This window comes from Patella vulgata, chromosome 2 (genome assembly GCF_932274485.2).
Source record: "Patella vulgata chromosome 2, xgPatVulg1.2, whole genome shotgun sequence".
In the NCBI taxonomy this organism is placed as follows: Eukaryota; Metazoa; Mollusca; class Gastropoda; family Patellidae; genus Patella; species Patella vulgata.
This window is the reverse complement of record NC_065880.2, coordinates 90,455,946-90,482,515: the sequence shown is the minus strand read 5'-3', so window position 1 is coordinate 90,482,515 and position 26,570 is coordinate 90,455,946. Positions and strand designations below refer to the sequence as shown.

General features: G+C 37.9%; 1 protein-coding gene across 1 annotated transcript in view; it reads left to right on the top strand.

Annotated features, from left to right (window-relative positions):
- Positions 1 to 26,570, top strand: part of LOC126810191 (voltage-dependent T-type calcium channel subunit alpha-1G-like) — a 155,243-nt gene that overhangs the window by 108,387 nt on the left and 20,286 nt on the right. Inside the window, exons 2-3 of the mRNA XM_056099101.1 lie at positions 13,442 to 13,687; positions 23,653 to 23,676. Of these exons, the coding sequence (XP_055955076.1) occupies positions 13,442 to 13,687; positions 23,653 to 23,676 (270 nt within the window). The remainder of the gene's footprint in view (positions 1 to 13,441; positions 13,688 to 23,652; positions 23,677 to 26,570) is intronic.

Genomic DNA, 26,570 nt, shown 5'->3' with positions numbered 1-26,570 from the left:
ATTAGCCTATATACTGCTAATCATGTAAGTACATTTCGGGCTCTGGGGCCTTATTCACGAAATTTTAAATAAGATAAAATCAAAATTTTAGTTATTTGAATGGATAATACTAGATTGATTTTAGTGCTTAGCCAATAAAAACTGAACTATTTACTAAAATTTGGATTTTATCTTTAGTTAAGATTTCGTGAATCAGGGCCCTAAGCCCCCCCCCCCCCCCCCCCCCCCCGCCACCAATAGTATATTTCAGTTAAATTTTCGAGCTTCCCCTATGTTATTGGCCCTTTGAAACCACCACAGGTCACTCACCCTTCAGACTGACAATGTTGGTAATACCTATTTCAATGCCGATGTAGCATTAATATAGTGTTATTGTGCCCTTGTATACACACAGAAAGCAGGTAAAGCCACAACACCTGTTTTAAATGAGAACAATTTTCATTAATCAATGGTTTATTTACATACCGAAGTAAAATAAATAGTATTTAATTAAGTCAAGCCGTATGTTAATTAAGACCATATGTTTACAGGGTATTATTATAATTACCAGTATTGATTTATATTAATAATAACAACATTCTTGTTATCCTAATATACTACGTGTGGTGGAGATACTTAAATTATACAAGATTTCTATCTCTGCTAAAATAAATAACAGTTTTTACTTATTAGTGAATTAGAACGAAGCAATTATATAATGTCTACTCAAAAAACAATTTTGGAATGTGGTTTATCTCGTCGTCAACACAGTACTTTTGGTTATTTCTTGAGACGAACATATAGTAATGTCCAAAAGAAAGTATACACTGTGCATTTTGTGCTGCATCAACCAAAGTCGTTTTTCCATGGAATACGGTATTTGGGTAGAATGTCAATTTGTTTCACATTTTTATTTTGCTTAGAAATGTTGAGTTTGGACGCAAAAGACAAACTCAGTAATGCTTTATCAAATGTTTTTAATCTAAACAAAACTTAGTCATACCTTTAGTGTGTATACTTTCTTTTGGACATCAGTATAGTATTCTTTTATTTCTGTGGTTAGATGAAGATCAGAGCTGATGAAATGGAACTTGGTTGAATGTCACTTCAAGATTACAGTTTTTAGTTGTAAATGAAGTGGAATGGCGGTTAATTAAATCCGTTGAAAATCAAGAGCATCTGATGATGTAGAGAGTTGATTATGGTCTTGTTTAAACATGCATTATGCAAGAGCAAAATCTGCTTATTACAAGTCTTTCTTTAGGCCTGAAATGTTATCTAAATTATCAATTAGACATTAATTAACTTATCCAGACCATAATAAACTCTCGGTGTCAAGGCTAGCCTTCGATGTTGGCTGGATTAGATTCCTATATGCCGCTAACGGCCATTGATAATTAAATAAAAAAAAGTGGATAATCGAGACTATGCTGTTTATATTAATGATTTTAGTAATGATGACCGAGAATATGCAAAAAAGTAACCCGCTTCTTTCTCGGCTCATAGTGGATCAATTAGACTGAAATTTTCAGCAAATTACCTTTACACTATCTAGTTTTTAACTATTATAGCGAGAACTGCCATCTCTTTATCTTATCTCCCATAATGTATCTTTAATAAATGTCTAATAATTAATATAACATTTAAAGCCTAAAGAAAGATCTGCAATAGGCAGATTTAGCTCTTGAATAATGCCTCTTTCTAACTTAAGTCTGTGAAAAAGGGGCCTGGAACAGATCACATGATCATCGAAAAAAAAAATAACCATGTGTTAGTCTTAAAATAACAAATGTATTGCGTTGACCAGATGTTAAACTCTATTTTTCTGTTCTGTTCTTCCCGAGAATTTGTGAGTTTGTTTTTAATTAAGTAAGTCAACTTCCTGTAACAACCAGTTCATTTATTTGATTAGATTATCAAGTCTTGTGGTTTATTAGAGTATTGCTTGTATTGATTTGGTTGGAGTAGACTAGGTCATTATGTTATTTGGTACATTAATGAATGTTACCCTAGAGAGTCGGACATTACGGCTAAGTAATAACACTAAAAGTATATTAATAAATTTCTGGATGGCCATTACGTTTCAACATGTGGCTGACAAAGAGAAATGTGGTTTAACGTACCCCCGACACAGAATAGGTTATTTCGGAACAAACATGGTTCAGTATTATTTTAATAAAAGGGGTCTTTATATTAGCAGTGAGAGGGGTTGGATGGTCAAATGGTTAGCCCATGCGCGTTATTTTATAAGGTCTGTCATTGAGTCAACCTGCGTGGTTTCGATTCTCTGGTTGTACGTGACAAGGAGTAGGGTCGCCTGTCCAACCTTGTGGGTTTTCTCTGGTCCTCCGGTTTTCTCCCCCTACGAGCAAGCAAATTATTGAAATAAAATTGAGCCATATGTTAGTCCCGAAATGACCTAGTTTGTGTTAAGTGGACCTTAAACCCCATCTCTCTCTCTCTCTCTCTCTCTCTCTCTCTCTCATATTAGCAGTGGGAGGAAACCGGAGGACGCGGAGAATTCCCATGATGTAGTGTAGTACAGACGACCCTATAAGCTGGGAATCGAAAACATTTCAGGGAATCGAAAACGATGTCACTTGACTCAGTCACATATCTTATGATTAAACCGCTCTCTCTCTCTCTCTCTCTCTCTCATATAAGCAGTGGGAGGAAACCGGGTGACCCATAGAAAACCCATGATGTAGTGTAGGACAGACGACGCTATAAACTGGGAATCGAAAACAATTCAGGGAATTGAAAGTCACGTCCCTTGACTCAGTGACATATTTTATGATTTAACATGACCCTACAAGTTGCAAATGAAAACCGTGCCTCTTGACTTTAAACATGGCTGACTGTTAGAGTAATATCGGCTGGAAGTGTGTTCGTTCGTCACTGACTAAATGTCATCTTATCATCGTAACCACAAAGCCGCAAATTGAACATGTGCGTTCTCGATAGCATCGATTTTTGAAAACTATGTCAGACATTTCAGGTAATCATGACAGTTTCTATGTATTGATTTTAAAATACCATGGGAACGTAAAAAAAATTCACAAAGCAAGATGCATTAAGTTGTAGCTGACTAAATGTCAGTCGCTAATGAAGCAGTTTGGACTATTGTGTCAGACATGTTGGAAATGAAATGTAATGGGGTTTAATGTGCTACTGTTATGCCCTGAACTGGGCTAATGAAGACGGGCATACGCCATACAGTGTGCTATGAGAAAAATTTTGCCTGGGCAAGCGGCGTTACGGCCTACTCTTATATCGAATTCCAACTGCCAAGAGTTCTTTTACATGCATTCCAATGTATACACGGACATTGGTTTTTGGTCCCATCTTAACGACTAGACAGCTGTCTTTGTCAGGCATTCTTTCTGCACCACTGACAAGGGGAACCACCGCGGAAAATTCTGATTAAGAGATGTTTGACAGATATCTATGAAAACAATCGTGTACCCGTTGTGATTGTAACATGCATAATGGTGTATCTTGCGTTTTGATTGGTTAAGTAGACACTGTCGATTGGACAATAACACCCCTCTGTTTTAGTAATTTCTTTTAAAATGCTAAACTAGTATGTTACAAGTTGATAAACACTTTCAGTTTCGGATTTAGACATGTCCTGAGATAATTAGGATCCAAGACGTGTTATGTCGCGGGTTCTAATGTAAAATTATTGCATATATAACACCCCTCTAAATGCCAAACAGAAAGTGTTTATCTCCTAAATGGTACCGCTTTTAACAGAAGATATCAATGAAAACACTGACAAAAGTATGTATATACCCTTTATGAATTGGTGGGGTTGGATGGCCGAATGGTTAGCACGTGCGTGCTGTATCATAAAGCCTGTCATTGAGTCAACTGGCATGGTTTCGAATCTCCGGTTGTATGTGACAAGGAGTAGGGTCGCCTGTCCAACCTCGTGGGTTTTCTCCGGGTCCTCCGGTTTCCTCCCACTGCTAAAGACCCCTACGCGCAACGAACTATTGAAATAAAAATTTTAAAAAAAACATATGTTAGTCCCGAAATGACCTAGTTTGTGTCGAGTGGACGTTAAACTCCATTTCTCTCTCTCTCTTTATGAATTAGACCCCATCCCACTCTCTCTCTCTCTCTCTCCCTCTCTCCCTCTCTCTCTCTCTCGCTCTCTCTCTCTCAAAACCATTTGACCAACCAGCCCTGCTCACCAAAGACCGAATATGTTTTTTCTTTCCCAAAACAATGGATACCACTTGACAAAGTTTACGTGGGTATTGATTTTATTCTAGCGAATATCAACAAACTATTAGTTATAATCTGGTAGTTAGGTATCATTCTCGTCATGTAGAAATTCTCTGATTTTGAGTCTTCTGATGTCTGGAGGTGTAAATTTACCATATTTAGTATTTCAATATTGCATGGCTTGTTAATTGTTATAGACTGAATATCAATATCCATAGCCTATTATTAAATGTAATATACTTAACAACATACCATCTACAGAGATGAGATATTTTTAGACATATTAATTCTTTTAAAGAGCCTACAGCTCGAAAAAAAAAAAGAAGAAAGATGTTTAAGGTCCTACTTTCTGCGATTGGGCATGCAGTGTGCTATGAGAGCAACCGTTTTATTTGTCTGGATATGTGTGCGAAGTGGAAAAGGGGGGTTGGATGGCCGAATGGTTAGGGCGTGTGGTAAGGTCTGTCATTAAGTCAACTGGTGTGGTTTTAAGTCTGCAATTGTACGTGACAAGGAGTAGGTTTTCTCCAGGTCCTCTGGTTTCCTCCCACTGCTAAAGACCCCTACACACAAGTTAATGTTTGAAATAAAATTGAACCATATGTTAATTCCGAAATGAGCTAGTTTGTGTCGAGTGCACATTAAACCCCATTTCTCTCTCCCTATCTCTCTCTCTCCCTCTCTCTCCATTTCTTCCCTCTCAACATGCCCTGTCCTTTTCTCTCTCATCCCTCTCCCAATCTCTCTCTCAGGTCATCTCTTCCTCAAGATATCTCCATCTTTCTCTCTCTCGCTCTCTCTGGTTTGGGTTAATGTGGTGAATTCTAGAAGCCTCCCACATCACATTTCCGCAGACCGGCAATCATCTAAATCCAGATAAACCCAAAATTCATTTCATTTCAATCTCATAAAACCCTATGACATTTCATTCCATTTTATAACCCCTTAATAACCCCGCCCTTAATCTAACGAAACAGCGGGAGTCACAGTTAGTTCTATCAACAATATTACTTCCACTGGTTTGTATTTACTCCTCGGTCTGGCTCCGAGCCAAACCTGCTGTAATGAATGTCAGAGCATGATAAAGTACAAGAGGTTTTTTTTTTTTGTTATTTTTGCGGGGTTTTGTTTTTTATTTGCTGATCCATCTGTCAGATTCATGATGAAAAATATTTCTGGTATGACGTTAAAAAAATATACGAAGTAGATTGATTGTGGGAATTAGCTAATTACGTACTTTAGGTATTTTCTTTTTTTATGAATGAAACGCCGGCAGTTGTGTCGCTATAGGTTTTAAGAATGAAATATCTCCGTGCTTTTTTTTCTGCAGCTCGCGTTGGCTGCCGATGTATGAATAATAAGTTTTATCTGGATGGTAGAACATGCTATGCGTAACATCTGAAATCATATACAGAATTTCTAGTTTGTGGAAGATATGCCAAAAAACTATATGTAGGTAATAATATTGTTGTTGTTATGGAAATGCCAATCAAACAGAAAAGAGAAGCTCAGGGACTCACTAAGTAGGCGTAAAAGTTCCTCAGGATGTTGCAGTCAGTGTCCCCTTTGTCAGTGGTGCAGACCAAGAATCTTGTAAGAAAAAGCACCTGGCTGACAGTTGTAACTTAAAATGAGAAAAGGCTGTAGCTGTCCGGGAAACTGAAATGAAATGGGGTTTAACGTCCTACTGTTCTGCTCCGACTGGACTAATGAAGACGGGCATACATCATCAGTGTGCTATGAGGGAAATTTTGCCAGGACAGTGGCACTACGGCCTACTCTTATATCAAATTCAAACTGCCAAGGGATCTTTTACGTGCACGCCAATGTGTAAACTGGATCTCAGGTTGTTTTTTTATCCCTTCCGAACAACTATACATTATTTCTTGCCAGGCCCTCGGTCCAACACCACTAAGAAGGAGAAACCACGCTGGAAAATCCTGATAAACTTTCATGACAACGCATGGATCGAACACAGAACCTCACTGTGATGTCCGGGAAAATTTACCTCACATGTATGTCTTCATTAGTCCGGTTTGTACAGTCGGCCAACGCAGAGATCGAACATGGGACCTCCAGGTTAGCGAGCCAATGTCTTGTGCTGTGAGGGAAAATTTACCTCATATGTACGTCAGAATAAAGAGATGATAAACTCAATATCAATTCGTTTTATTTCATTTCCTCTTAGAAGATGATTTTTCATATTTCTTCATTATTTTTCATATTTCTTCGAGATACCATTTCAGCCAGAAAGATTCCATTCCCCAAAAATATATTTTGTCTGAAAGTTGTTTTATTTGTGTTATTACCAGGTTAGTAGCCTACAGAAAAGTGAAGACATGATGAGTTAGTTGTATTTTACGTCCGCTTCCACCGAGGTGATATCGCAGACAAGAAAGTGAAGACAAAGCCCCATTTCATTTTATTTAATTTCCTTCTAGAATAACGTTTTGATAGTCTTTCTTCGAGATCGCTTACTATCAGCACTGCATCTTGCAGCTAGAAAGTATTTATTCCAAAAACAACTAAAAATAAATCTGAAAGTTGTTAAAAGATTTCTGTTGATTTTATTATACCTGCAATTAATACCTGTAGTTGTTAACGACAGGTAAATAACATGTAAATGACAGGTTTAGATATTTACCATGACTAGTAGATTAGTTCATCAGGGGAGAGCAGACAAGTTGGCTGTCAACATTTATCTCTCAACAGCATCTTCAGTGAGATTGAAATGTTTGTTTTAAATTGAGGTGGTTGGTGGCCGAATGGTTAACGCTTGTGCATTGTTTCATAAGGTCTGTCATTGAGTCAATTGGTGTGGTTTTGATTCCTCGGTTGTACGTGACAAGGAATAGAGTCGTCCGTCCAACCCCGTGTGTTTTCTCCGAGTCCTCCGGTTTCCTCCCACTGCTAAAGACCCCTACGCACAAGCGAATTATTGAAATAAAAAAAATTGAACCATGTTAGTCCCGAAATGACCCAGTTTGTGTGGTGGACCATATACCAAATCTCTCTCTCTCTCTCTCTCTCTCACCAGGAATGGCGCCTTGTCATCCGGATTGGATGAATAAACAAAGTCACATGTACACATTCGTGTGAACCTAAAAAAATCCTTGACAGTTGGAATTTGCTACAAAGTAAACAGAAATGACGCTTTCTGGTCTAAACTTTCATCATAGCATACACTGTATGGTACATGACAGTCTTCATTAGCCGACTTGTTGCAGAAAAGTAGGACGTTAAAAAACATTTCTTTTAATCATGTTACAATAAACCTAAAACCCCTTCAGTAACATATTCTGGTCTAAACTTCCATCGTAGCATACACTGCATTGTGTATGACCGTCTTCATTAGCCGACTTGTAGCAGAAAAGTAGGAAGTTAAACTCCATTTCTTTTAGTCATGTTACAACAACAAACCTAAAACCCTTCGTTGATAACATATTGTTATCAATCTATTTAAAAACTACTGCCGTGTTTCAAGTGATTTTATGCATTAATCATGTGTACTTTCCCAAAATAAATTCATTTGATCTCAAAATCTGTCAAACTATACCATCAAGAGATATCAGAACGGGGGAAAAAAAATCTGCAGCAGCAATTATTAGAACTGTTCTGTAATAAAAGGTTGACAACCGCCCCGCAGGTGGAAAATGGTGATTCTGTAATCAGCACGTATATCCCAGAAATCAATTTTAGACACTGGAGAAATCAATGGTTGAAACGGGTTGCGAGGTGGATAACACGAAGTACTCGATATGGCTCTGTGTATTTATCTCACAGAATCAGTAATGCCATCTCATGCACGGAGATTTTCTGTAAATAAAAACCATAAACAATATTGTTAAAAGGGGAATGGTGATGAAATATGATACAAGTTGTGGATGGACTGCTTTCATCTTCCATTATCAAATGAGAGAGAGAGAGAGAGAGAGTCGGGGTTTAAAGTCTACTTGACACAGACTAGGTCATTTCGGGACTAACATATGGATTAATTTGAATAATGCGTGTAGGGATATTTAGCAGTGGGAGTAAACCGGAGGACTCGAAGAAAACCCATGAGGTTGGACAGGCAGGCCTACTCCTTGTCACATACAACCAACAAATCGAAATCACACTAGTTGACTGTTACACAGCTTATGATACAACACAAACACGCTCACCATTCGGACCCCCCCCCCCTCAAATGGAGTTTACTTTTCTCTACCCTGCAGTGCGCTATGAGGGGGAATTTGACATTGAAAAAGGGGTTTAACATGTAACGTCCCATTTTCAGCACCAACAAAGCTAAAGCCACAGATTGACTAACATTTGTTTGCGTCTAACAAAACACAAAACGAAGAATGTTCAAAAGAGATCAATGTTACATGATTGACCCAAACATCGCGTGGTCACAAAGTGTCCATTTCTGTACCATGTGATCGTTGGTGAAATAATGATTGGATGTTTGTATAAAATGTTTCGCTCTTTGTTGCAATTCTACGCACAGTGGTATGCCAAGGAATCTTTAACATGCGCACATAGTACCATGGATTTTTGCCTACTATTCTTAAAATTCCAACTGCAAAGGAATCTTTAACGTGCGCACATAGTACCATGAATTTTTGTCTAATATTTGTCTGGAATGTTAAGGGTTCGATTTTTGGCATGACTAAAAAAGAAACTAGGGAGTTTTGAAGCCATGTCCCTACTTGTTAGGGGTAACCCCTGCAGGACGGACAATTAATATCATGCCTAGTCCTTCGGTTGGTACAAACAGACCAGATTTATCTATGTACGTAAAAAAGAAACTGACTGTTGTAATTCAATGAAGAGTATGCAAATTTCTCCTCTCTTGTGGCCACTGAAAAAAAAACACCACCTTATTTTAGTGTCACAATAACCAAAGGATGATGTTGTCCAGAACTTTAACGCCATTTCTTTCTCATATTGCTATATGTTACTTCAAATAACTATGTTTTTTTAGTGCTTCACGGCTTCCTGTAGCCATCATTTGTTTGAAAAGAGAAGTTTTGAGGTTTATATTGTTTGAAGAGAGAAGTTTTGTGGTTTTGTTTTAAATGTAGGAAAAAAAACACAGTTTAATTCTCATATGTTGTTTCAATGGCATTAAATAATTGAACTGGAATATACAGGTCACAATTCTATGGAATACAATTACTGCTTATTACTAAGAGACGTTTCAACTAGGTTGCTCTGGTTGATCCGCATTAACCAAGTAGTTTTTATACATGTTTATATTGTCTTGTTATATTTTAATATTTTATCATTGCTTGATAATGACTAGAGAAGCTTAGTACATCCGTAAATTATTTATAAAAAAATTAAATATCACAGTTAGTTAGATAATATACACAGAAATTGTTTTAATTACATTTAGACTAGACTAAAGCCTAGTAGAAACATCGCTCAGTAATAAGCATTAATTATATGTGACCTGTATATTCTCATATTTTATAGATGTTTTAGATGAAAGATTATTTTAATTGCATTTAGACTATAGGTTTGATAATGACTAGAAAAGCCTAGTGGAAACGACGCTCAGTTACAAGCAATAATTGTATTACATAGAATTGTGATCTGTATATTCTCATATTATATAGATGTTTTAGATGAATAATTATTCCAACGTCTTGCAGCATTACGTGGAATCGGGCAATCAATAAGGACAGTCCGTCTTGTTTGATTTTAGAATATTAAAAAGGGTTTTATTGGTAGAAGATCGTAGGTTTTGAATAAAGCTTCATCCGTTATTTCATGGTAACAGATGGTGATGGAATAAAGGGGATAGATGCCGATGTTGACAAATTTTCAATTCCTCGTATATTTTTATGGGAGTATGCAAGGGATCCCTTAATCTTGCAATCTGATTAAAATACAGATCTATATTTTGTTTTTGTTTTTTTATACTTTCGACAATTAGAAAAAAATAATAAAGAAGTTATTAGTTCCTTAGTCTGAGCATGGGGTGGGGTGGATGGCCAAATAGATAGCATGCACATGTTCTATCATAAGGTCTTTCATTAAGTCAAGTCGCATGGTTTCGATTCCCAGGTTGGACGTGACAAGGCGTGGTGTTGTCTCTCCAATCTAGTGGGTTTTCTCCGGGTCCACTGGTTTCCTTCCACTGCGAAAGATCCCTATGTGCAAGCAGATTACTGAAAAAAAAATTGAACCATATGTTTGTGTCGAGTAGATGTTAAATTCTCCCTCTCTCTCTCTCTCTGTCTGTCTGTCTGTCTCTCTCTCTCTCCGTGAAACGATTACCATGAATAAACAAAGGTTATTGATTGGCTGAGACTAGGTCACATGAGGTGAACTCTATCATCATGTCTGTCATCTACTTTCCATAGTTTGAATTCACCGAGTTCCTTCCTAATGATTCTACGAGAAATAATCACATGTCTTATTTCTGTTAATACAGAAAACAATTGTCGGAGTTTTTTTTTTTACCTCTTACAGAGAAGAACACATAGATTTAGATTCCGCGCTTCTGTCAGCACAAAGACCGTTTATCAATTATCGCCCAAGGGCGTTTAACGAAAACCATTATTAAAACGCTACATAACAAGAAAAAAAAACAAGCCAGTCTTTTAACAAGAATTCTTATATTGATGCTATCAGTTTTTATCAGTTATCTAGAGCGTCTGGATGATGTTGATTCTTCCTATTGTATAATAACTCAATGAATTTGGACTGGTTGATCTCACCTTGTGATGAAAGGAAAGAAAAGGGAATGAAGCGCAACGTCTTGTCAACACAGAGCCTGAGTCATTTTGAGACTAAGATGCGGTAATTTTATATAAAAAGGATGAGAGAGAGAAATGTGGTTTAACGTCCATTCGACACAAACTAGGTCATTTCGGGACTAACATATGGTCTTTAGCATTGGGAGGAAACCGGAGGACCCGGAGAAAACCTACGAGGTTGGACAGGCGACCCTACTCCTTGTCACGTACAACCGGGAATTCGAAACCACGCCAGTCGACTCAATGACAGACTTTATGATACAGCGCGCGCACGCTAACCATTCAGCCACCCAACGCCCCATATAAGGATGAAGGTTAATGTCTCATTAGTTATTTTGAGACTAAAATGTGGTTATTTTATATACGGATGAAGGTTAATCATTTTGAAACTAACATATAGTTAATTTTTTCTTTGGTCACATTTTTTATCAAAATTTCTGATTGTTGCTTTGGCTGAAATTTTGAATAATCGGGCTGTCAACAGTGATTTGTTTCACATTATCTGGAATCGATTATTAAATTTCATCATCTACTTCACCCATCTTATTCCCAATCTCAAATTTACAGGGGGGTTGGATGGTTGAATGGTTAGCATGTGCGCACTGTATCATATGGTCTGTCATGGAGTTAACTGGCATGGTTTCGATTCCCCGGTTGTACGTGACAAGGAGTAGGGTCACCTGTCCAACCTCATGGGTTTTCTCTGGGTCCTCCGGTTTTCTTACACTGTTAAAGACCTCTACACGCAAACGAATTATTGAAATAAAATTGAACCATATATTAGTCCCGAAATGATCTAGTTTGTGTCACGTATATATACGTTAAACCCCATCTCTCTCTCTCTCTCTCTCTCTCTCAAATTTACAGGTTGTATAGAAACAGACGATAAATAATTATTTTATCCTGTAAATAAGCGGCGGAGGCTAGGGCAGTAGGGTCCAATCCCCCCGCCCACACACACACACACACCCACACACACACACAGAAGTTCTTGAAGATCAAAGGTTCAAATCATGTGGCTATGTATTATTATGTGTATGACTTCGGACAGATGTGAACTAAAGTTCAATTTATGAAAATAAATCAGAGTACCAATCACGTCTGGTCTAGCTCAGTGTTTCTTATAAAAATATCTTCATGTCACATGTCTGGTTGGCGGCAAACAATATCTGATCATTACTAAAACAACTATACTGTTGCCACGATAAGAATTGACGCACGTCTACCACGCTAAGTTATCTTCCCTTGATAGGTCTGCGTTAAATGTCAGATCAATTATCACAGGGGATTTATCTTACTGGTTATCAAAGACTCTTGCCATCAAAATAATCACCGTAATAATCATAGAATATAATCGTAAAAATAGAGATCGGAGATAAGGGGTTTTGTCGTTTGGTTGAGAGAAGCTAGCAGACGTTAGGAACATATTGAAGATACATCATCATGTGATAGACAAAGATATGAAGGTTAAAGTACCAATATTTTTATCAATTTAGAGAGAGAGAGAGAGAGAGATGGGGTTTAGGTCCACTCGACACAAACTAGGTCATTTTGGAACTAACGCATGGTTCAATTTTATTTCAATAATTCGCTTGCGTGTAGGGGTCTTTAGCAGTGTGAGGAAACCGGAGGACCCGGAGAAAACCCACAAGGTTGGACATGCGACCCTACCCCTTGTCACGTACAACCAGGGATTCGAAAGAATATCAATTTATAAGATATATTATTATCTTACAAATCTTATAAACCTCCAGTGGGGGGGGGGGGCGAATGGTTAGCATGTGCACATTGTATCTTAAGGTCTGTCATTGAGTCTATAGGTGTGGTGTCGATTCCCCACTTGTAAGTGACAAGGAGTACAACCTCATGTTGTTTTTTTTAGATAAATAACTCATAACTCATGGTCTATTTTAATGTATTTTGTTGCATATATGTTTCTATGTTTCAGCTTATGATGTATGGGACTAAATGAGGCTGAATGATTAAGACAATTACTCATAACTCATGGCCTTTTTTAATGTATTTTGTTGTGTATATGTTTCTATGTTTCAGCCTGGTGTATAGGACTATGAGGCTGAATGATTGAGACTAATAACTCATAATTCAAGGCCTATTTTAATGGCTTTTATTGTGAATATACATATATTGAATGTTTCTATGTTTCAGCCTATGATGTATAGGACTTTATGAGGCTGAATGATTGAGACTAATAACTAATGGCCTATTTTAATGTATTTTATTATATTATTTTATAATATGATATATGGGACTATGAGGCTGAATGATTGAGACTAATAACTAATGGCCTATTTTAATGTATTTTATTATATTATTTTATAACTATATGGGACTATGAGTCTGAATGATTGAGACTCATAATTCAGGGCCTATATTTTAATGTATTTTATAATATGAATATAATGTAATATATGTTTATATATACAAAAACTGTGCATTATTTACCTTAACTCACTTTATACATGGTTTGAACGAGCGAGTATGATGGTCATCTTATTAAACTGTATAACCCTGGGAATGTATCAACCATGTAATGACCAGGTCTGCTCCACCAACAGATGTCGTGTTCTCGAAGCCTTCGACCATTTCATATTTGCTTTTTTTGCCGTTGAGATGGTGATCAAAATGATGGCGATGGGTATATTTGGAAAGGACGCTTATCTCGGAGATTCCTGGAATAAATTAGATTGTTTTATAGTGATAGCAGGGTAAGCGGACAATTTATTTTATTCGTATTTGATTCGTTCTCGTTCTGTGAGCTGTTCCAGAAGACATGAGGGTAAAATAATCACCAATTCTCCCTTGAAGGTTAAACCATTAACACTGGGGCTGTCTGACACCGAGGGGGGTGGGGGTAGATGGCCGAATGGTTAGCACGTGCGCACTTTATCATAAAGCCTGTCATTGAGTCAACTGGCGTGGTTTCGAATCCCCAGTTGTACGTGACAAGGAGTAGGGTCACCTGTCCAACCTCGTGGGTTTTCTCCGGGTCCTCCGGTTTCCTCCCACTGCTAAAGACCCCTACGTGCAAGCGAATTATTGAAATAAAATTAAACCATATGTTAGTCCCGAAATGACCTAGTTTGTGTTGAGTGGACGTATAACCCCATTTCTCTCTCTCTCTCTCTCTCTGTCTGACACCGCCTGCAACATGAGGGTAAGAAAATCTCGGATTCTGCCTTGAAGGTTAACCATTTAGCACTTGGGCTGCTTGAATAGCCTATGTGGTGCTGGCAAGAATTGGCATATATACAACCCTCAATGAAAAGTTGTTTACATATTTCGGTTCGTGTGAGGCAGTCTTTAGAGTGATAGTTTTGGGTGGTTTTTTGAACATGCAGGTATAAAATATATTACTTTTCTTCAAGGAACCGGGGTTAGGGTTATTGTTGGACAATCAAATAATAATTGATATTTAAATAAACAGCACTTAATGATATTAATGATTAACTGGCAGATTTGAAAAGGGCACCAAATTTTCTGAAAGCAAATTACCCCAGGCATCATAATGGAGAGAAATTTTTGAATAGAATCCATAATTAGAACAGTCAAATTAAATCACAGATCCTATTTCGTTTCGTTTTTTATAGTTCAAAAGGATCTGGAAGAGTTGTTATCTAACAGGCGTTCTAGTTGATGTGAGGGATTAGCCAATGAAATGGTCTGTTATGGCGAGTTCTTGGCGTGCTCTGCACGGAACTGTGGGTAAACCACTAGAAACGTCAATGCTAATTGATTAATCAATGTCTGACGTCAAAGGGTCAAAAGCCACTTGTATGACCCATAACACAACCTCCCACTACAACTGATCAGATCTTCATGTAGTGTAGGCCGTCAAAAGTAAAAATAAAAACGAAACGAATAAAGATCTGTATTTTAATCTGACTGTGATTAGAACTTCATGTCAGATATTGTTGAATGGTGCCGTTACTAATCCGGGGACCAAACTAGAACCTGTTACTTAATCTTCCTCTCAAACGGAGAATTTTATAATCTGCTGGATTGATCTAGGGACTGTTCTAACGAGTTAAGCCTGAATAAAGTTAGGGACCATTGAACATCAACTCCTTCTGGGACAGTTCAGATTTGTAGAAATGTTATATAAAAGTTTTATAAAAGATGTTTGAAGGTCTACTAAGAATTTACCAAGAGAAACGAAATTAAAATATTAGGTAGTGTAGTTTTTTGCGTTAGATTGAAATAGTTGTCATGACAACTGCTTAACTTTTGTTGCTTATTTACTTTTATTTTCCTGTTTCTGTGTAATAGTTTTATTAAACGCTATAATGTGTATGTCTTTTAGTTTCCGTTTGATTTAACTCCTAGATATTTATCATAGTGTTTTGTTTCATGTTTGTATCACAAAATTTTAATTTAGTGTCTTGGTTTTGATTTTTATATTGATTTTCACAAGCTTCAGATCAGCATCATTAGTGAAATAACATTTTTTAGATCTAGTAGGCTAACTATAAAATTAGTGGTTTTATAGTTTAAAAATATTTCAATCTGATTAAAATACAAATCTATATTTCGTTTCGTTTAAAATACAAATCTATATTTCGTTTCATTTTTTTATACTTTCGATGGCCTCTACTACATAAAGGTCTGACCAGTTGTAGTGGGAGGTTGCGTTAGGGGTTATACGAGTGCATTTGGACCCTATGACATCAGACTTTTGATTAAACAATCAGGGTTGATGTTTCTAGTGGAATACCCATAGTTCCGTGCATCGCACACCAAGAACTCTTGCAACAGATCATTTCATTAGCTAATCCCTCACATCAACCAGAACGCGGGCTATATAAGAACTCTTTCAGATCCTAGTGTACTAAAGACAAGTAAAACGAAATTTTGAACTATGAAAAAAGAAACAAAAATGTATCTGTGTTTTGTTTGCGATATCACCTCGGTGGAATTGGCCGTAAAATACAACAAACTCACACGGAACTGTTTCTTTTAATCAGATTGATAATATTTAATGTCTCTGTTTGTTTTTTACATTTTTCGGAAAAGGTCAAATTTTCCCTGACTTAATTAATCCCTGATTTAATGAATCCCCAACAAAATGAACTGGAATTATAATTCTTAAACATTTGATTAGGAAACCCAAATGAGAATATAAACACTAAGTAATCTTCTAGCTTGGATTTAATCAGATTATAAAGTCATCCATCTAACAGATTCCAGCGAAACTCGTAGGAGGCTTTTGATGACTACATCCTATATCGTCGGGGGGGTGGGGGGTCACCTTGGCTAAGTGGGTAAGACGCTGGCACGCTAGCCTGGAGGTTGGGTGTTCCATCCCTGCATTGACCGAGAAAGTTCACCGAGATTCCCCCTTGTCAGTGATGCAGGAAGGAGGGCCTGACAAGGACAGCTGTCTAGTCGTTCAGATGGGACGAAAAACCAAGGTCCCGTGTACACATTGGCGTGCGCGTAAAAGATCTCTTGGCAGTTGGAATTTGATATAAGAGTAGGCCGTAGCGCCGCTGCCCTGGTAAAATTCCCCTCATAGCACACTGTATTGCACATGCCCGTCTTCATTAGTCCAGGTTAGGAGCAGAACAATAGGACATTAAACCCTATTTCATTTCATTTCATTTTAAAAAGTTAATTGTATTTAGGACACTGTAATGTTTGATGAAAGATATATGACACAATATCAGCCTAGGGTCGACTGCATTACACCTGTTAGTACAGAGAGTAAGACATTGACCCCCGCCCCCTATCCCCCCCCCCCCCATTTCATTTCTTACGCAATATTTCTTACAAAATAATTGACGTCTGCTCAAATATGAAACACAACATAAAAATATCGTAATAATAACTGTTATTTTAATTTTTGTACGATTATGCCATAGGCCGAAAAAAATTTAGTTTCTATGTTTTGTTACGTCAAACCATGTTGGGTTTTTTTTGCTGTAAATGTAGGGCCCTTGTTCTGATTAGATTCAGATGTCAATGACGTTTCGTTCTTTTTTTATTTTTTGTTGCGCAACGTTTTGTCGTCTGTCATATTTTTGTAATCTTATTGACTAATCAAATTGTGTGTATAATTGGTGTAGAGGTCGTAGTTTTATGGTGCATTATGGGAATGTTTAAATCCAATTGCGTAATAAGATTAGATCTGATTGGTTGATATTCAAAGAAATAAAACGAAATGAAATGAAATGAAATGGAGTTTAACGTCCTACTGTTCTGCTCCTAACCTGGGCTAATGAAGACGGGCATACGCCATACAGTGTGCTATGAGGGAAATTTTGCCCGGACAGCGGCACTACGGCCTACTCTTATATCGAATTCCAACTGCCAAGGGATCTTTTACGTGCATGCCAATGTGTACACAGGACCTCGGTTTTTCGTACCATCCGAACGACTAGACAGCTTTCCTTGTCAGCCCCTCCGTCCTGCATCACTGACAAGGGAGAACCACGCCGGAAAATCTGGATGAACTTTCTCGGCCAATGCAGGGATCGAACACCCGACCTCCAGGCTAGCGAGCCAGCGTCTTACCCACTTAGCCACGTGATCCCCAAGAAATAAAACAGGGTTTAACATCATACTTATCGGCACCAATCTGGATAACGAAGACTTTCGTACACCATGCTATGTGCTGTAAGTAACATTTTGCCCAAACAGTGGATCAGCAGTCTACTCTTATCCCGATTTTCAACTGTCGGGGGATCTTAAAAATGCTGCCAATGAAAAGTTTGACGTTAATCCCCATTTCATTTCATTTCATTCCATTTTTTTTTGGAAAAATATTTATATATGTTTTAACTTGAATCTGAAAAAATGTCTCTGAAAGGAAGTAGAACAATCGTTTGATTGTAAAAATTTGATTGGAATTAGTTGACCCTAGCTGTTTTAGTTGACCCCCTACAAGATAAATGACCGTTTTATTTAAATTTCTGTATTAATTGTATGTATGTATAATGTCTAGTACAATGATTCTGTTTGTATGATAGGAGGCTCATCACCTATAGCTCGTTTTTATATCCAGTATATTTAACTAGGGGGTTGGGGGGGATGGGGGACGAAGGGAATGGGGATTGATATACATGGATCCCAACTAACCTGTTAAGACTTGGTACCTATAAGGCAAGGGGGTGGGTTGAAGTGTGGGAAGGGGCCGGAATACATGGTTCCCGCTACGACGTTCGCCTATAAGGCAGGAGGGTGGGTTGAGGTGGGGGAAGGAGCCGGAATACATGGTCCCCGCTACGAGGCTCACCTATAAGGCAGTAGGGTGGGTAGGGGAAGGGGCCGGTATACATGGATCCTACTAGGACGTTCACCTGTAAGGCAGGGGAGTGGTGGTTGGGTGGCCACTCGACAGAAACTAGGTCATTTCGGGACTAACATATGGTTCAATTTTATTTCCTTAATTCGCTTGCGCGTAGGTGTCTTTAGCAGTGGAAGGAAACCGGAGGCCCCAGAGAAAACCCATGAGGTTGGAGTGGTGGGGTGGGGGTAGGGGTCGGTATACATGGAATCCAACAGTTTGACTATGATTTATATTAACCCTTTATCACATGGTACCTGTAAATATTGACTGCCGCCCCAGTTCCTGGAAATTCTTTACAGAATATTCATGTGTTTAGAACTTTGCTTTTCTCTCTAGACTGCCTCAAACCACCGGAGTCACAAACTGACTGATTTTAGTTCATATTTGATGTCTCCTTCCACGGTAGTGATATCGCACAGACAAGACTCACAGAAATTGTTTACGGTCCTTGAACAGCTGTTCGTTAACCTGGAGGCTGCGCGTTCAACCATGGTGTTTGCCCAGAAAGTTCTTCAGGATTATCTGGCATGGTTCCCCCTTGTCAGTCGTGCAGGACGGAGGGCTTGACAAGGACAGCTGTCTAGTTGTTGGGATGGGACGGAAAACTGAGGTCCGGTTTACACATTGGCGTGCACGAAAAAGATTCCTTGGCAGTTGGAATTTGATGTGTAAGAGTAGGCTGTAGCGTCGCTGCCCATGCAAAATTCCCCTCATAGCACACCCGTCTTCATTAGCCCAGTCGGAGCAGACTACTAGGACATTAAACCCCATTTCATTTCATTTCAAACAGCTGTTGAGGTGACCACAGGGTCGGTTTGCTTTGCTACAGTCTACTTTTATTTAAAATTCCAACTGTCAAGCATTCTTTTACATGCGTGCCAATGAGTACACAGGAACTCAGATTTTCCTCCCAACAAAACGACTATACCACTGATGAACTTTCTCTGCCAAAACCAGGATCAAGCAAGGGATCTCTAGGTTAACGAGTCAACGTCTTATGCACTGAGCCACTGTTGGTTCCAGGTGTATTATAGTGAAACCCTTGTATAGTAAAGTAGATCTAAATACAGTGTAATTTGTCGACCTTAAACTCTTGTCCGATTGAGCATATTCCTGATTGGACGTTTTCGAATGTTTGGAGAATAGCGTAGGACATGTCCGGAATATACGGGCGAAATCCCAACACTGCCTTAAAGCTCTTTCCCTACTCTATATAGTTTTGTTTCTGTTTTTCATGTTCTGTGGAATCGTTTTAAAATATTCCATTGCTTAATTTTGTATTTCTTGTAGATTTTTCTCTAATTTTGTCACTGTTTTTTTAGTTTATTTTCGTTGTTGCTTATTTATGTGTTGTGTACAAACATGTAATATTTGTCTATTTTCAAAAAAAAAACTTTTTGTTTAATTTTATATTATGTAAGTTTATACACCACACACCTTCGAACTAAACAAGAACTAGGCAATTCGTTATTTTGAGAAAAAAAATATTTGTCAATATTTTTATTTTCTGAAATGAATTCAAAGTAATTTTGTATGAAGTGTATTTTGTATACGTGATTTGTTTTGCTGGTTATTCATATTTCCTATCAACGTTTTGTCACTGTATTATACAATCCATATGTTAGAAATAAGATGGTGAAGGCTGTAACCTCTGTTTACAAGCTTACTAAAAACAGGATTCAAGTTCACAAAATATTTTCAGACTTCAGTTAAGAATTTAATCAAAATTGTTTGTCTTATTTTAACTAAAATATAGCCCTTTATAAAACTTTGGTTGTTTTAATGTATCAAATACATCAATAAGAAACTTTGTGTTTCTGGATCAAAGATATTTCTCATAAACAGTGATTGAAAGTTGAGTAAATTCTTAATTAAGTCTGAGAATGTTTTGTGAACTCCAGGACCAGTTCCTTAGATGGATTAAAGAGCATCTGTCATACATTCATTTTGGCATCACCAACATGCAAAGAAGGCATAACAACTGTCTGGAGATCACTCAATATTGTCTCCCTCTCACTCTTCCTAGCTCATTGTCTGTCTCCCGCTCCCTCTCTGTCTCAACCTCTGTCTTTATCTCTGCTTTTCTTTTGCTGTCACCCCCCTCTCTCTCTCTCTCAGCTTGTCTGTCTGCCTGTCTCTCACTCTGTCTGCCTGTTTCTCACTCTCTCGCTGTCTGTCTCTCACTCTGTCTGCCTGTTTCTCACTCTCTCGCTGTCTGTCTCTCACTCTGTCTGCCTGTTTCTCACTCTCTCGCTGTCTGTCTGTCTCTGTCTGCCTGTTTCTCACTCTCTCACTGTCTGTCTGTCTCTGTCTATCTTGCTCTATCTTTGTCTCTCCCTCTCTCTCCCTCTGTCTGCCTGTCTCTGTCTACCAGTCTCTCCCTCTCTCTCCCTCTATCTCTCTCTATCTCTCCCTGTCTGTCGCTTCCTCTCTCCCCACCCCATCACTTGCTGTCTGTCTCTTCCTCTCTGTCTCTCCCTCCCCCACCTCTGCCCCCTGTCTCTATTTCTTCCCCCTATCTCATTGACTGTCTCCCCCCCTCTCTCTTTAGCTGTTTCTCTGTCAGGTTCAAATTTTAATCTAGAAGAATATGGGCTTGTGACTAGAAGGTGTTAGGTTAGATTGCTGATCTTTGACTAATGTTCGTAAATGCTTGTAAACAAGAGAATTACGTCCGAGTTTGTCACTGTCTTATTGTAATAAACATTGTCAATGATGGTGAAACATGATGTGTAGCTCTTTATAATCGTGTTTTGACCGTTGTTCAGTTCTTGTGTTTAAACATCAAGCTCAGAGAAATGTCATCGTTTTGTAATGCCCTCGTATTTACGTCCCTAAAACTGTACAAGATTTTCAGAGTTTGTCATAATATATTACAGAATGCTTAGGCATTTTCGTGGTATCGGTTTTTTATATATAAATGAATAAACACTCGGGTCTCAATTTTAGAAAGGAAAGCTTTTGAGATGACCTAGTGCCCTTGAAGAAACCAGAAGTAAAATATTTGATGTGTTTTCAAGAACAAGAAATGAAATTGCTGTGGCCTAACTATCCTTCTGCGGAAGATGGTTAAAAGCATCTTATTTCAAATCAAGCATGCATGGATATCAAATATTGTTAATTCCATGTTAAAATTGTTCAATTAATGACCATCTGTAGGAATGTGGTCTCCCGAACATTTGAAATAACAGTCTCTAAAAATGATGCAAGTAGATAGACTGCTATGTTTGTTTGGTCACTGCAGACTCTCTTGTCACATGAAATTCTTACCTTTTAAGCGATGAAGAGGGGTTGGATGGCTGAATGGTTAGCATGTGCGCGCTGTACCATAAAGTCTGTCATTGAGTCAACTGACGTGGTTTCGAATCCCCAGTTGTATGTGACAAGGAGTATGGTCGCCTGTCCTACCTCGTGGGTTTTCTCCGGGTCCTCCGGTTTCCTCCCACTGCTAAAGACCCCTATGTGCAAGCGAATTATTGAAATAAAATTAAACCATATGTTAGTCCCGAAATGACCAAGTTTGTGTAGAGTGGACGTTAAACCCCATTTCTCTCTCTCTCTCTTTAAGCGATGAATTACTTCATACACTGTAACAATCTTGTATATCTAGTACTTATTTCTTTCACATTCATTTAAAAATCTGTAAAAATCACCCAAAATCATCTAATTTGTATTTGTGTCCAGTTTAAAGCTGAGTGATTAATTTTGATAATGAGTGTCCAATTTGCACGTATTTAATTCCCTGACCACCCTTCTAAAATTAATCATTAAGAGTGATCAAAGAAATGAAATGCTTGTAAATTGGACACTCATTATCATAATTGAATCAGTCCGCTTTAAACTGGACACAAGTACAAATTAGATGATTTTTGGTGATTTTAAAAGATTTTTACAAATTTTTCAACACAGATTTGATAGTAAACAAATGTGAAAGAAATTAATACTAGATATACAAGATTACATAATACCCTGGTTACAGTGTATGAAGTAATTCATTGCTTAATATGCAAGGATTCCATTTGACAAGATAGACTGCAGATAGCTATAGTCCTCAAATAGTTCGACTGTGGCTAAGTGGGTAAGACGCTCACTAGGCTGGAGGTTGGATGTTCGATCCCTGCATTGGCCGAGAAATTTCAACAAGATTTTTCTGGCGTGGTTCCCCCTTGTCAGTGATGCAGGAAAGAGGGCTTGACAAGGACAGCTGTCTAGTCATTCGGATGGAACAAAAAACCAAGGTCCTGTGTACACATTGGCGTGCACGTAAAAGATCACTTTACAGCTGGAATTTGATATACGAGTAGGCTGTAGTGCCGCTGTCCGGGCAAAATTTCCTTCATGGCATACTGTATGGCATATGCCCATCTTCATTAGCCCAGTTCGGAGCAGAAGAGTAGGACGTTAAAACACATTTCATTTCAAATAGTTTGAAGCCGAAGTGAGAGGGTCGTCTTAAACCGAGAACCATAATGGTTTAGTGACGAAGATGGTGGCTCACGAACCAGATGGTCCTTAGTTTGATTAAGGTGGTGACCATAAAAGTGCCTCGTGAATTTCCATTATGGTTTCCCTTTTTAGCAGTGCAGGATAGGATGAAAAACCAATGATCTATATGGTGGGTGGGAGGCCGATTGTTTAACGCGTGCGTGTTGCATCATAAGGTCTGTCAGTGAGTGGTTTTGATTCCCTGCTTGTACGTGACAAGGAATAGGGTCACCTGTTCAACTTCATGGGTTTTCTCGGGCCCTCCGGTTTCCTCCCACTGCTAAAAAAACCCTACGTGCAAGCAAATTATTGAAATAAAATTGAACCATATGTTAGTCCCAAAATGACCTAGTTTGTGTCGAGTGGACGTTAAACCCCATTTCTCTCTCTCTCCTCATTTCCTTTCCGCTTGAACCCGAAATTCAGTAAATTTTGAATAGTTTATTTGTTAGTGGCTGATGACATTTTTCGAGCTTTGTTTTTGTTTTGTGTTAAAATGTCATTTATATTCAGTTCGGCTTTGGGAACGAAAATACAAATTTGAAATAAGATTTTTAATTTGAGCCTGTCGGGATTGATGCAAGAGCATTTATTAATTACTTAACAGCGCTTAATTAACAACACTTACGACTGAATATTAATTTAGTGTTCGATTGATATTTTTCTGTTGCAAAGACATGATCTACTAACATTAGAATTGCGTAAAAAAATTTAGCCCGCTTAATTAATAATTAAATCAGTAGTTGAATGGTTTTGTTTCACGAAACGTTTTTTTTGACAAATTTGAAATAACTCTTTTAATTTTAATACATATTTTCTAGAAGTTTTTTTTGTTTTATTTAATTTGTTAGTTTTAAAGTTGATTTTTTATTTTCATTTTTTCCCTCCCCGTTTATCTAGAATTGCGGAATACATACTATACAAGTAAGATTCAACCTGCCTAATTCTTGTGGTTCAGAATTCACAAGTGTTCTATCAACACGGCTCACGAAAAACACACCATAAACCATGCGGGAATTTTCCACAAAAAAAACCTCAACCAATTCAAATAATTAGTCGCAAATTATACGTTTTTTTAAATGAATAATTTTGGCTTTATTTATAATTGAATTTCGTAATTACATTTACTGAACGGTTCTGAAAATTATCGGAAAATGGACTTTTATTGAGGAAAATTCACCCCTGGAGTTTTCTTGCATGTTATGCTAGCACAAGTTTCTGCATGCTGTGTTTCTATGGCAACTGTTACTAATGTAAATTTCTGTTCAAATGATCGTTTTAACAATAGACGTCAACCATGAAATGATTATAGAAATATTCGTAATAGATAGAATTATGATTTTCTTTTCATAACCATGGTAACAGTCTGTATTATTTTTTATTTATTTTATAATAATTTTATAATTCCCATATACATATATTATAGTTTCATTAACATGTAGAATAATTTAGGTTTTGAAACCCAATATTTTTATAACTGATTATCATCATTATTATTAATTAATTAATTAATTAATGTATCAATATTAATTCTTGTTAAACGAGAAAGATTTGATATTAACGATGCTCATTATGCCTACAGTACATCTTCTTTTCAAGTATCTTTAAGCTTCTATTTGATTTTTCAAATAAATTCTGTGAGTTATATGATTTTAATTTACTTCATTTTTTTACTAATAAACAATTTTTGGGCTTCTGGATTGTTTGCTTGCATGATGGTGTGTATATGTTATTGACTATATTTATATATATAGATGTCCGTATGGTGAAAGTGCTGTATTGCATGTCTTTTTTGCTGTTTTTTCTGGAGTGATTGTCATTGAATTATTTGATTCTTATAATTGATATACTGTAACTAGTAGAGGAGTAGGTGGTGGACTGCCTTGGATGACAGTTTTCATCTACTGCAACTGCTCCCCTGAGCTATATCTTTGATAGTATCCCCAGTGACATCATTCCGTTAAATCAACTGTTGTCAGTGGAGTTGAACAGATGAAACCACTGGGGATACTGAGCATGGCCCTGAGCACATTTTTCAAAAATACCGGTGCCTTTTCAACAATTGCATAACATGTTATAGTTCTCCTGTGTGATCAAATTTAAAAACGTGTTTGTTTTATTGCCATGAAAGAACTTTCTCGACTCATTTAAAAAAAATGATATAAAAATGTATAGAGAAGGGCTGGCGTTTGTGTCATGTTAATCGGTCATAGGGTAGGGGATTGGAAGGCCCAATGGTTAGCATGCGAGCGCTGTATCATTAGGTCAACTGGTCTGGTTTTAATTCCCCGGTTGTACATGACAAGGAGTAGTGTCGCCTATCCAACCTTGCGGGTTTTCTCTGTGTTCTCCAGTTTCCTCCCACTGCTAAAGACCCCTACGTGTAAGCGAATTGTTGAAATAAAATTGAACCATGTGTTAGTCCCGAAATGACCTAGTTTGTGTCGAGTGGACGTTACAGTCATAGTCCAGCTAAAGTTAAACATACATTATGCAAGAGATAAATCTGCCTATTGCAGGTCTTTCTTTAGGACTGAAATGTTATATAAACTATTAATTAGATATTAATTAACAGGACAGGACCGTGATAAACTCTTGATGCCATCTTATGCGTCAGATTTTCACTGGATTTGAATCCGATCTGCTGTCCAACACTCATTGATGATTGAATCTAAAAATGGATAATTGAGACTATGTTGTTTTATCATATCGACTTTAGTAATGATGATTGAGGCTAGGCCTAGAATTTCAATTGTTAATATCTTGGTTCAGAGTGGAGCAATTTGACTGAAATTTTCTGCATATTCCCTTTACATTATCTAGTTTTTAACTATTAAAATGAGAACCGCCAGCTCTTTATCTAACTTTCCATAATGCCATTTTAAGTTTGTCAAGTTATAAAAAAAACTTTTTTCAGTCAGTGGGGGTGAGGGTAGCGTCTGCTGTGATGTAGGATATTGTCATCACTTTATAAAAAAATAAAATATTTCATCTATGAATGAGGAAGGATATTTTTCAACTTTGGTGTGAGGAAGCAAATTTTCTCACTTAGTCAGGGGTGCAAGGAGTTCTAACTTGCAGGGGGATCACGGGGCTAAGTGGGTAAGACGCTGGCTCGCTAGCCTGGAAGGCGGGTGTTCGATCCCTGTATTGGCCGAGAAAGTTCATCCAGATTTTCCGGCATGGTTTCCCCTTGTCAGTGATGCAGGACGGATGGCCTGACAAGGACAGCTGTGTAGTCGTTCGGATGGGACGAAAAACCGAGGTCCTGTGTACACATTGGCGTGCACGTAAAAAGATCCCTTGTCAGTTGGACTTTGATATAAGAGTAGGCCTTAGTGCCGCTGCCCGGGCAAAATTTCCCTCATAGCACACTGTATGGCATATGTCCGTCTTCATTAGCCCAGGTTAGGAGCAGAACAGTAGGATGTTAAACCCCATTTCATTTCATTTCTAACTTGCAGGTCTGGAAATAAAATATCAGACACCATGATGGTACCCAATTGCCAAAATTTTAGCCTTAGGTTTTAAAATCTCTGTGGGCAAAACATAGGTTGGTTGGAGCATCATGCATTTCATCCAGCTGCCATTTTGAAAAACTGATTGATTTGCATTTCTTTGTAAAACTGTCTAAAGTTTTATAGCTTTAGGGGGGGTTGGATGGCTGAATGGTTAGCGTGCGCGCGCTGTGTCATAAAGTCTATCATTGAGTCGACTGGCGTGGTTTCGAATCCCCGGTTGTATGTGACAAGGAGTAGGGTTAGGGTTGCCTGTCCAACCTCGTGGGTTTTCACCGGGTCCAACCTGGTGGGTTTCTC